The sequence below is a fragment of the Malus domestica genome, chromosome 04 (genome assembly GCF_042453785.1).
Source record: "Malus domestica chromosome 04, GDT2T_hap1".
NCBI lineage: Eukaryota > Viridiplantae > Streptophyta > Magnoliopsida > Rosales > Rosaceae > Malus > Malus domestica.
The window spans coordinates 23011282-23024352 of record NC_091664.1 but is presented as its reverse complement, the minus strand read 5'-3'; the positions used below and the strand labels follow the sequence as shown (position 1 = coordinate 23024352).

The 13071-nt window shown below is 37.2% G+C and overlaps 1 protein-coding gene and 1 pseudogene across 1 annotated transcript; one reads left to right on the top strand and one right to left on the bottom strand.

Annotated features, from left to right (window-relative positions):
- Positions 1-2512: 2512 nt before the first annotated feature.
- LOC103440577 (laccase-4) lies at positions 2513-5709 on the bottom strand. The gene is made up of 6 exons (XM_008379276.4): positions 5523-5709; positions 4767-4918; positions 4427-4671; positions 4198-4326; positions 3176-4108; positions 2513-2952 (listed from the first exon to the last, which is right to left on the bottom strand). Exons 1-6 carry the CDS (start codon positions 5610-5612, stop codon positions 2822-2824), a joined length of 1680 nt encoding a protein of 559 aa, XP_008377498.1. The 5' UTR covers positions 5613-5709; the 3' UTR covers positions 2513-2821.
- Positions 5710-9268: 3559 nt separating this feature from the next.
- Positions 9269-12066, top strand: LOC103408471 (protein NRT1/ PTR FAMILY 8.1-like; annotated as a pseudogene).
- The last annotated feature ends 1005 nt before the right edge of the window (positions 12067-13071 follow it).

Sequence of the window (13071 nt, the reverse complement as noted above, 5' to 3'; positions counted from 1 at the left end):
CATTTAACATTGTCCATGTAATCCATGTGTGTCATGGGGCCCCTAGAGGAGGATGCAATGGCAGAATTGAAACTAAGGTTTGGGTTAAGAACCTTACCATGATTATAAGCCATTCTCTTACTCTTATTAGCATGCACCATATTAACGGTTTGAAAGACTTCATCCCTTTTGATTTTTGCTTCTTCCTATGCACATATCAAAATCAAGTCATCCAATACCCATTTCTCCTTCTGAGTATTATAGGAGATCTTCAGTTGGTTAAACTTTGGAGGCAACGAATTCAGGGCCATGTGGACTATGAATGCATCATCAATGGGAACATCCAATTCTCTGAGTTTGGCAGCAGTTTCAACAAGTTTAAGAATGTGCTCTCTGACACTCTTATTCTCTTCAAGTTTCAAGGTTGTCAGGGTTGTCATAAAATCTCCTATTTCTGCCTTCTTTGACTCTCTGAACTTCACACCCACAACTTCCAAGAAATCTTTTGCTTTGTCACATGTTGCGAAGCCACCCCTCACTATATCACTCATAGTCCTCTTCATCACCATCAAAGCCATTCTATTAGCCTTCTCCCATTTTTCAAATTTCATCCTCTGATCAGGAGTTGAATCATCAATTAATGGTGCTGGTTCATCTTCTCTCAAGGCCAAATCAAGGTCCATTAGCCCTAGCACTATCTCAACATCCTCTCTCCACTTTTTGTAATTTCTTTCACTCAAGGGTTCAATGGAAAATAGGTTCAAAGTTGAGGAAGACATCAAAACAAACAAATAAAATTATTCAAATGCCTGTATCACACATTTAGGCTAGAGATATGAACTGCCATTATTTCCTTATTGTATAGCTACCATTCATAGGATCATTTATGCAATTTTTAATCAAGTTTTGGACTAACACATAGATAGACCAATATGGCCCAATACACTGATTAAAACTCTCGACAATTCATACATACTTCTCTTTAGAAAAGAATGTTCACATTTATGAGTTTTGAATCACCATTCATTAATTCCAAATAAAAAATGAAAAAAATACGAAACGATGGACTATGACCAGTTATGCTTGCTCTAACACCAAATGTTGGAAGATTCACACACTTAACTGATAACACTAGTCACATAAGAGAGAAAAGATCAACACATGATTACCTGAGGAAGACATCGTTAATGGTTGCTCTAGAAAACTCTTCTACTCACCGAAAGCCTTTATGTTCTTATGGTGATAGAACCCTAATCTCAGAATTTGTCTTTGTGAGCAAGGAATTTCTGCATTTATAAAGGCAAGGCAGCCAACTTCGATCCATTGTGGAAGTGTGGTTATTAACCTCGTTGCCCCAAATCCCAGTAGACGTGGAGTGATGGAATATCAGTTGAACAAATAAGTTATTTCCCAGTATTTAGAATGTGTTTCCACAATAATAGGACATTAACTTTTCCACATATTAAAACTCTTAAGAATTATATTATCAACACATAACCTCTCCTTTATCACAACTTGTTAAGTCCACGTAGGATTCTTATAGATACACATGGTAAACACTATACCATCACCTGAAGACTTTGCAACAACAAGAAAACATGAATGTGAATCCCTCAAACCACTGCAAGGACCCCACTAGGGAAAAACTACATCCTATGATGATCTTGCAATCATCGACAAAAAACCCTGCTATAAGTCGCCTCCAACAAATGCCAAGCTTGCTTTGCATATTTCTTGCCAAGTGCATAAACCACAAAATCAACACCTCAGATTGAGCAACAATTGTCGCTTTAAGATCCTAGGTTGTGCAGTAAGTCTTAACCATTATAAAAGCTCTCCTACTCAGAAAGAAAGAGTGACCACAACCACCACTCAAAGGCTCTCATTGACAAAGCGAGAGAGCGACCACTACTAAAAAGAGGAAAACAAAGGGAAGGAAAGGATCAAGAAAGATTGTCGTCGACCCCAAGGCCAAAGGCTGAAGTCAATGGCGGTAGGTTTTTTTTTCTTCTTTGGTTTTTTCTCTCGAGCGACTAGGTTTTTTGTTTTTTCATATAGACAGTTAGTTAATACAACCATTAAGTTAAAATTCACCATTTCTTCCATCACAAAAATGTAAACTGATTCTTTACCCTTTCCATGTGATCAATATTCTAGTAGATATGGTGTTAGGTTTCTATTCATACGTCCCGAGTTCGAAACTCTTTGATTTCCTAAATCAATTGTTTTGAACCTTTCCCTCCCCTTAATAATAAAAAAATAATAATAATATATTTTTTTAAATATAATTTCTTCAATCCATTGGCCAGAAATAAGCAAGATATGGAGAAACAAAATTGTTTATTTCCTATAAAATAAGTCATATCACTAGAGATTTTTTATGATTTTATGGCCCCAAAAGGGGACTTTTTTTTTTTTTTTTTTTTTGCTTTAATTGCAAGTCATTTACTTGGGAGATCCCATGCATTATGAGGATTGATTTAGTTCCAAATATGCGCCAGCGTTTGAGAGTCCAGATATTCAAGCGAGGTCATAAAAAGGAAATTTGAAAATCTCATTTCACAACTTTGCAATACATGAACAAAGACTTGGACATCCAAGATCAATACATATATTAATTCTTGAGAAAGAATGTGTACTTTATTAACCTCAGAAATAAAAAAAAATGAATCCAAACTTGCTTGTTCACTCAAGGAATCTACATATAGATAAATTTGTTTGTTTATTCATCCTCTCTGTCTTCTTCTTCTTTTCTTGATCATTTGTGCCTTTGAGTCTGCACAGCTCAATTTTTGTTAGGTTTCTCTACTTGCAAGATTGATAGAGGCTCCTTTTGGCTAGGTTAACATTTTGGGAGATCCTTTGGAGGAGGAAGAAGAGATTGATTAGGTCCCTTGCCATTGTCCACCAAGAATGCCATCTTAAGCCCCCATGTTGTGTGCACTTCCAAATGGCAATGCATGAACCAAACCCCTAAAATTTGTACACAAATTTGGGGGGTGGGCAAGAGTTAAGACCAACTAAAAAATTATACCAAATTGTATGCATCCATCATGTGTGGCATCTCTCATATAACATGCATGTGAATCCCATTAGATAATAGTGGATTCTACATACATGTTGTGAGAAAGAAGTTACATATGATGAAGTCACATGATATTTTTTTTTTTTGTTGAGATAATTGAATAAAATTTACCTGGATTATCAGCGATAAATCGGATAGCTACCCATCCGCCGGTTGGAACATTAGCTGTGTTCCTTTCAACGGGATCAACAAGATTGAACTTCTTAGGATCCGTCTTGGGGTTATAATTCCCAATTCCCCTACCCACTGAAAAGAAATTGAATCCATGCAAATGGACAGGGTGGTTCTCAGGGGCTATAGTCCCGGTGTCTTGCAACACAAGTTGAACTGTTGAGTTATAAGCTAGCCTATAAAGCTTTGTCCCCCTTGTAGTTGCCAAGCTTGCATTTGCCGGTAGACCTCCAGAAAAGTTGAAAGCCGTCGGTGGGTTTCCGGGGAAATCCGTGGTAAAAACCCCACTTTTGTTGAAAAAATGTGCTTGAAGCAGAGCTGTGGTTGGCATAACAAATGTGACATTGTTAACACTAGCCACTACTCTGCTTCCGTTTGCAGCTTTGCAACTAGGGCATGAATTAATCCCAAGCCCAACTGTGAACAGAAGATTGTGATCGATTTTTAATGGGACTTTGGCTGGAAATTTTTTGGAATTTAGGGCTTTGAGAGAGTTTATGAAGCTGTTAGCAACTTGGGTTGCGTTTTGGGGAGGTGGGCTGGTGAGGGTTGTGGGTGTGGTAGCAAGTGTGCCAGTATAGTGAAGAGTGGCGGTGGCGGTGAGGTTGTCAACAGCGATTGGAGAGTCCATAAATGGCGAGGCTGACAACATGTACTTGCCGGAGTTTTGATTCGCCGTGACTAGAGCATTGGTGGTTTGTCCCGGGGCAATCACAATGGTGTCCGTCTTGAAGGGTTTCACATATGTGGCATCTACTTCCACTATGGTCAAAATGTGTCCTGCAATTTTGAAGAAGAGCTCCTCATTGAGTGCAGCATTGATGATTCGTAACAGATAGGTCTTGCCGTTTTCCACGGGCAATGTGAAGCCGCCTGCATTAAAAAAATATCATAATGTTCTTTTGTCAAACAGTCTACTGATATGTTATTTGATATGTTATTTTTACTCAGTGCGTACATACCTTGGGAAGAACAATTTGGAACCGGGCCTGGATGGCCGTTTATAGTGTGAGCATCCGAGACATTAGGTGCTAAACCAGATTTGAGAGCTTGATTGATCACAGCTTCAGTATCCGATTTCCACCATTCAGCTGAAAATTTTCATATATTTGATCAAATTACATAAAATTCCAACATTGATCACCTTAATCGTGTTGTTATTAGGGAGAAAGAGAATTAGATTAGTCTTACCTAATACGACAGGTACTTCCTTGTGGGGTGCTGGGAATGGATAAGGAACCCCACGCTTGGGCAAAACTATAAGGGCACCATGGACAGTTGCCCTTAGCCAGAGAATATGTGCGTGCCAAAGAAGTGTGCCTCTTTGCCCTGTGATGGTGAAGTTGTACACATAGCTTTGACCTGGTCGAATTGGGCACTGTGTGATGTATGCCGGACCATCTGCCCAGCCGGTTCGCAGTTGCCGGATACCATGCCTGCCAGTCCAAAAATTAATTTGAATTTTACTGTAACTTTGAGGGTTGATTAATCATAAAGCGGTATATAATTAAGTTGGCAACTAAGTTCTCACCAGTGAATGGAAACGTTATACTTGACATGGTTGGTGACTTTGACAAGCACGGTATCGTCTTCCCTGGCATAGAGAGTTGGCCCTGGGAACTGGCCGTTAACGGTTACAATTGGCTTACTTGAGCATAGTTTAGTACTATTTCTTAGCACCACCTGCGCAGATTATCAAAATGACAATGGAAAACCCAAGTCAATATTCTAATCTTCTCTAATTTACACGAACAAGGATTCAAACTTGTGTACAATTTAAGAGAATGATCCACTGCCCTAACCAACAAGCGTAACTTATATCTTCATGTTAGACTTAATTATGAGTAACTGAACGTGTTTAGTTAAGCAATTATAAATGCACATGTTGTAATGGTGTGGTGAGAAATTAGCAATGCAATGTCATTTGGAAGCAAAATTATCCAAAGGCGTAACTTTTAGGTTTTGAGGGTGTACCAGCTTACATGCTCAGCTAGCTTTTAGTCTAAGAAATCCGTGTCTGAGATTACATGATTTTGGCTTTATCTGAATTTTTCAGTTTTGGCATATCTAATATCTTTTCCCCATTTATAATTTGCTCTTCATGGCCAGAACAAATACCATACATAGCAAGAACAGAATTAATGAATTAGACGGCAATAGCATAGACGACGGCACGATTTCCATGCAGACGATGGTGAAGCTCCGTCACATGTGACCTTTTTAGTAGTAGTGTATGTAACAATAAACCGTGTAATATAGCAAGATAAACGTTGTTAAAAGCACTTACATTAAACTTGTAGTGTCGGACTCTGCTTTCAACCAATGCAGGAAGAATGCATGCCAGAAAAAGCACGAGAAATCGAATCGACGACACCATTCTCAGTACTCTCTCTGATTCTCTCTGCACTAGCTAGTGTACTAGTATTATAAACTTCGCTTTTAATTGTTTGTGCTGCTATTGTTGTTGTATACAAGGTCATGACTGGCCAACGCAAGCTTATAAAGGGTGACGAGAGACACTGCTGTGATGTCGTTTTTCCAGGGTAGGTGGACGATGATAATCTTTGGAAACAAGATTTTTAAGCTAACTCAAACGCTTTCTCCGTGATTTCTTACATGTTACATAAAGTTTTTGATTGACCAGCTCCAGCTGCAACTTCTGGTAAATGCTGTAAAAGATATGCTTATTAAATTCCCTCTCATCTGATTTAAACACTTTTGTTAGCAATTTGGTTGATCGGGTGGACTTTTTGTTAAGTGTTTGGGACAGCTTATAATTAGTGTATATGTTCCCCAATTACTGTATCTTGCAGAGAGTTTTTGGGTCAACCCAGCAGCTGGTAGTTAATACTAAAAGAAATCACAGAGTTTTTGTCCATTCATTAGTTATAATTTTGAGGATATTTGGAAGCAAAGTAGTTAACACCAAATTTCTTATACATAATTATGAAGCTAAATAGAGGTATCAATAATGCTAGAGCACCAATTTTTAGTATCAAATTAATTTATTCACCAAATGATGTGCAAGTGTTTGTGTTAATAACATGTAGTATTTAAAGTGGACCTAAATTTGAAACAATTAAGCACTGTCTCATCATTTAGTGAACGAATTTTTCGCTTTTAATGGTACTCTACATACAAATGAGTTTCCAAATTTCCTCATCCATTGGAGTAAAATCCATATTCACATGTGTCGAAAATGCAAAATAAAATGTAAATGTATTTTTAACCTTAGATTTAATTGCATCTCTCCAACACCGAAGATGCTCTCAATCCCGACATTCAAAATGAGCAAAACAATGACATTTAAGAAAGAAGCTCATTCTGCAAGAAAATAGTAAACTATCTAGGTGTAGGGTTTTGTATATATCAAGTTTAATTTCGAAGGTGGCTGAGTTTTGAATTTTGTCCTGCTAAATTATTATAATAGTTTTGAATCTCCTCCTCTTTTTAATAATAATAAATTTTAAAGTTTTAATTAAAAGGTACTCTACTTGAGTTTATAACAATTAGGAGGGTTACCATCAAAGAATCATTTTGCGAGATTTTTTTTGACATTTTAAGCTATTAATTAATTTCAGAAAAAAGTGTATACATATTCAGTATATGATCTTTATACATATAGTATGAAATGGTAGTGAGAAGCCAAATACATGTAGATGTGGTAGGTAGAGAATTACGTATATGGAAGTATAAGTACTAAAAACCTACTGTATGCCTCCTAATTGGATGCTTCTTTTTGTTTGGGTCAGACTGCCTAATCGGATGCTTAGGGAACAAATTAGTTAATGGTTGAGAAATGGCTTTCAGGTCATAAATCAGATGGGAGCCCCAACGGATGGACGACATGATAGTTTGTTTGAAAGCCAAGACTAAAATTTAAACCGACGGTGGGTAAGTCACTCGGTATTCATCAAACTTCCTCTTCAGCATGCATTTTTTCTTCGTCGACTTTTTCTGCTTTGTCCTTATTATTTCCCCAATTTTTTTAAAACCTCTCTCTCTCTCTCTCTCATGACTGACCACATTATGCGTACTTGACAAATTAACATGGATTTGTGATTAGAGGTTTTGATGGTCAATTTGGTTGGAAGTTAGTCTTCATCATGATTAGGTATTTTTGTTTGAGAAAACAATGTTTTCCTTATCCTAGTAAAGTAATTGTGAGATTGTAATTTTCGATCAATGTACCGTACAGTATAATTAGTATATTTATGTTTTAACATATGCGTATAGGTAATAATACTAAATCCTATAGTATAACTCGTAGCTCAGTCATATGTTACAACGCATAAATTGGTAGTTAATATTTGGTTTTAGTTTTGTATAATAATTTCTTATTTATAATCTGAATATGGGTAACTAGATATATTGAGTCACCAATATCTTCTAGATGTGATGTTCGAGTGTTTAGACAAGATGGGAAAAAGGTGGAAATTAGTTTGGCTAGGTTAAGAGTCATAGTAATTAAGATATTGATGGTTGAGTGACATTAATCAAATTCGACACCATGAGTTAAGTAGGTTAGTGTAAGCTGATATCTAATCGCATTGAAACAAGAGAGTTTTAACGAAAAGTCCGCAGTACTGTTCACTTTAACAAAAAATCACATTTTTATACTAAAAAGTCAAACATGGTACTATTCACTTTATTCTTTATTTTGTCCTTATCGTTAAAATTTAAAGTTTTCAAATCATTTTCATTAATTATCTTTTGAAACAATGGCACATCCAGAACAAGTAGGACAAGAATTCATGTAACTTTCACTGAAGACACGACTTCATCTCAAAATCTTCGTGAACCAAAAAAGTTTCACAGCTAGAAATTACATATTCTAGAAAGTTCTGAGGTTGTAACTAAACCACCACGTGTTGCGACAAAACTTTCATTTAAGTTGTAGTAAAACTTTCATGAGGTTGGGAAGATATATATTAATATTTAGTTCGATATCTAAATAACATAAATGTTCTCTTAATTATCAAATGATTAAAGAATTGATGGTATGTCATTCATCATTGAATTTATTAATATCATATTGATAGGTAAGTGATCATGACTATTTGGTTAATCTAGATTATTAATACCATTCTTTTTTTTCTTTTTCTTTTTCTTTTATTATTATTATTATTTTTTTTTGGTCAAAAGTTACTTTATTACCAACACAATAAACGGATAAACAAAAAAGGGACCTTCATAGTAACCCAATAGCCCGAAACATAATTTTTGAGCCCAAAACAATCCCTAAAGCTTCCTACCACTGCTTCCGCTGAAAACCCACTTTCCGAGCAAACATCCCATGCACACATCTAAAATCAAACTAACCAGAGCCCCAAAGCTGGTTCAAAACTGAGCCACAACAAGACCTCCAAGTAGAGCCCCAAACTCCTCCACCAAGCATCACAGCAGTAGCCACCACAAATCGAAGGAAGCAAGCAGGAAGAAGCAGCCCACTTGCTATAAGATGAGTTTGAACCGACATGTGTTGGTGGGCACTACTTCTATTAAAAAGATAGTACAAATGCTAATACAAATACATAGTAAGTGTAGCATTGATCTTCCAAAAAAGGCTGACCAAATGCCAACCCAGGAACAGCATGGGCTAGTCAAAGATATCAAGAGCATTTTGGATTGGGTCGTGTGTATGCAAGTCATTCAATTGGCCCAAAAGGGTGCCCATTCTGAATTTTTACCAAAAGGGCTTGTAGCTGACACCCATCCTAGCTTCATGGACCACCGAGAGGTGCACTAATAATTAATTGAGATTTTAAAGAATTTTGAGAGAGTTTATAAGTTCATGAATTTTGAGGAAGTATGTGACTCTCCAAATGGACGTTGACAGAATTCTATTTGTGGATTTTAATAGAGTTTGTGAGCATTTTATTATGGTTTTAATGAATAAACTTTCATGGAATATGAACTATTTAGTGGTAGTGGGCATTTCCCATAGTTTCACATTTCACTACTCGAAGTAGTGGCGGGCTATCATCTGTGATGTTAGTGGTGATAGTGAAGTGGTGGTGAGTTGCGGTGGCGATGGTGATGGCGTCAAGTGTTTATGGTTGTGGTGGCGTCATGGTGGTGGGGGTGGAGTGGAAGAGGGGTCGTGACAAGATGGTGGAGGAGGCGAAGCTGGCGGTGTTAATTTGCAGCGAAGACATTGTGGTTAGGAGGAAGGTGGTGGATCGTATCCTCATAAGATGGAGAAAAATATCAAAATCTCAAGACGGAGGCTAGATTTGTGATGTTCTAAATAAATTGTAAAGTCTCTTAAAATCTATCAAAATTTGTTGTTGTTTTTTTTTTATATATATATAATTGTTTCAAGCCAGTGACTTTTGAATACAACTTAACTTTCAAATATTCCATAAATCTTGATTGGATACACTCAGATTTTTATAAAATTTTAGAGACTTTTAAAATCATGATTACCCCTAGCTAGACTTTCATTCACTCTTTTAAAATTTTGATTGGATATCCTAAGTTTTTTTTAAGAGAAATTTTCTTTTCGCCAATTTCCCCCTCGTTATGTTTATTCACATTTCATCCATTAAATGTTTGTGTTACTTTTCCTTTACTGAAATGCAATATTTTAAGGAATGTTAGATGAAATGTGGAAAAACATTATTGTACGGGGGGAAATTGGTCAAAATAAAATTTCAAAAGAGAAATCGACAGTACAAGTTCAAGAGAAAATTCGCAAAATACTCTAAAGTCTAAAATACATTTTATAATTTATAACTATGAAATATGATCTAAGTGATCAACAAAATATATATGCTGAATAAATTGCAATTGTTGGCTTTTGATTGACAGGGAATGAATGCTGTGAAAGACTGGCTTACTATGGGATTAACACAAATCTTGTTAATTACCTCAAATTTCAACTGAACCAGAGGAATGTGGTTGCTGTCACTAATGTCACAAATTGGTCAGGTACATGCAATGTCACACCATTTCTTGGAGCCTTCCTAGCTGATGCATACCTAGGAAGATATCGGACAATTGCTGCCTTCTCCATCATCTATGTTTTTGTAAGTTAATTTCTTTGTCAAACGATGGAAAATGTTCTATTTCGGTTTGTTCAACGACATAAGATTTCGCCCAACATTTATTTGACTCGTCGACCCAATTTGACAATAATATAAGCATTTGAAAGACAACATAAGTCGACAAGTGAAACCTTTCACGTCAAACTAAATATTAGAACTCTTGTTGATCTATATGAAATGAAAAGCCATAATTTTTCGCAGGGAATGACATTATTGACCTTGTCAGCGTCTCCAAGGACTAAAACCACTCTGTGACAACATGTGCCATCCCACAGGTTTACATACATGAGTGTTCTTCATGGGGCTTTACCTCTCGTGGCACTTGGAACTGGAAGCATAAATCCTTGTGTCTCATCATTTGGAGCAGACCAATTCGATGACTCCGATGAGGCCGAAAAAAATAACCAAGAGTTCCTTCTTCAACTGGTTTCTATTTCTCAATCAACATTGGTGCCCTTGTGGCTTCTTCTGTGCTTGTTTGGATACAAACAAACGTTGGGTGGAGCTGGGCTTCGGCATCCCAGCCGTGGCTATGGCACTTGCTGTTGTGAGCTTCTTTTCCGGCACTCGGTTGTACAGAAACCAGATTCCCGGTGGGAGTCCCCTCACTCGCATTTGCCAGGTGCTTGTTGCATCCTTCAGGAAGTTCCGAGTTCGAGTGCCTCGTGACAAGTCGCTCTTGTAGTTGTATGAGACTGCCGATGAGGAACCTGCCGTCAAAGGAATCCGAAAGCTTGATCACACTAAGCAGCTAAGGTAATTCTTAAGTTTGTAGCAAAGAAGTACTTTAATATGGTGATTGTGAAACCTAATTTGATATGACGCTTACGTTCTGCTAATTGCTAGAATAGAAAGGCTCGACATGGTAAAATAGAAAATGTTGTATATGTTTTACTATTGTACAATCAATTACAGTCCAACATGACGAAGGAGGCCATAACAACTTTTTCATTTACGAACTATGTAGTTTCTTGGACAAGGCGGCGGTAGAGACATAATTCGATAAAATCAAAGGCTCAGCGATGCCATGGAGGCTCTGCACCGTGAAACAAGTGGAGGAACTCAAGTCTCTCATAAGGTTAATTGCTTCTCATATGGGCCACCGGCATAATCTTCTCAGCTGTCTACAGTAAAATGGGAACATCGTTTGTGCTCCAAGGCAACACAAATGGACCTCCATGTCAGCAAATCCTTTGAAATTCCACCTTGTTCTCCCTCTTTGACACCGTCAGTGTCATCTTTTGGGTTCCAGTTTACTACCGTGTGAGATTCAAGGACAGAAACAGCGGCTTCACCCAACTCCAAAGAATAGCAGTTGGGCTAGTAATCTCCATTTTTGCCATGCTTGCTGCGGGGACTTTAGAGCTTGTGAGACTCCGTGAAGTTTGAAAACACTACTACTATGACCTAAAGCACGTACCCATGTCGATTTTTTGGCAAGTTCCTCAGTATTTTATTATAGGGTGTGCTGAGGTTTTCACATTTATTGGGCAACTGGAGTTTTTCTATGAGCAGGCTCCTGATGCAATGAGGAGTTTGTGTTCTGCTCTTTCCCTTACAACTGCTGCTTTGGGGAACTATTTGAGTACAATGCTGGTGAACATTGTGACCGATGTGAGCTCTAAGGATGGGAAGCCAAGATGGATTCCAGACAACTTGAATTATGGACACCTTCACTACTTTTTCTGGCTTTTGGCTTTGTTAAGTGTGGTGAATTTAGGGTTTTATCTTTTGGTTGCTAGATGGTACACTTACAAGAGGGCAGTGGTACCTAGTCATTAAGCAGTGACTACTATTATTATTGCATTTTTAAGCATAAAATTTATCTAGCAAGTATCCATTTTGGTAGTGATATATCTTGATCCAAAACTAATAAGATCAAACATCACCTACTTCATGAAGCCTTACTATATTGACTTCCAATGTATTACGAAAAACAATTGCGTAATGATGGTAGCAACAGCGTCCAAGGGCAGAACTAGGAATTTTTTCTCAGCGATGTGCATGTGAGGTCACTACTAGAAATTTGATCAACCGCCATGGTGTTATGAGTCAACCCAGTTTATAATATGCATAATGCTGAGCTTATGGCACTACTTAATAATTAAGCAAATGTTGTAATTTTAGTGAATCAGCAACACCGTGTAGCTGTCACACAAATGAATTTCTCTTTTTACACCATTTTAATTTTTTTTTTCCTTCTAATATATCCATTTAGAAAGTTTGTAAACAAATGAAAGCTGTTGAGGGCATGGCGTGACTTTCTCTCCAGTCAAATTTATGGGATACTTTCACATGACTAGAAAATCTAAACCGTCGGATTTCAATTAGAGTCGGACTGTGATGTCAAAGTAGGATCTCTTTGTTTTCAAGTTTACTAAGAAAATGGAGGTTTCAATTTGTTGGCTCCAGTAAGGAGTCCAGGTACAAAGTTAACCTAAAATGACAATAACATAAGGATTACAAAAATAAGTTCAGGTTTTTACGGTAAAACAAGAACAAAATTTCTAATGAAACTTCCTTACCCATCGATTATTATATACCACAAAGACTCATAAGCACTTATGGAAAATGAGCTTTCACATTGCGATTGAGTCTGGTAAGGATAAAGATCGAAGCATCTTTACCAACCAACCTAATTGATGAGATTTTGCTTCTGCACAATAATGGGTTTCCAGTTAAAGGCGGTATATGCTGATTCAATAACTAGCCCCTTGGGACCGTTTTGGCTTTTAACTGTATATAAGCGGAAATTGACTTCTGCACGCTTCTTTTCTTTCTTTGCAC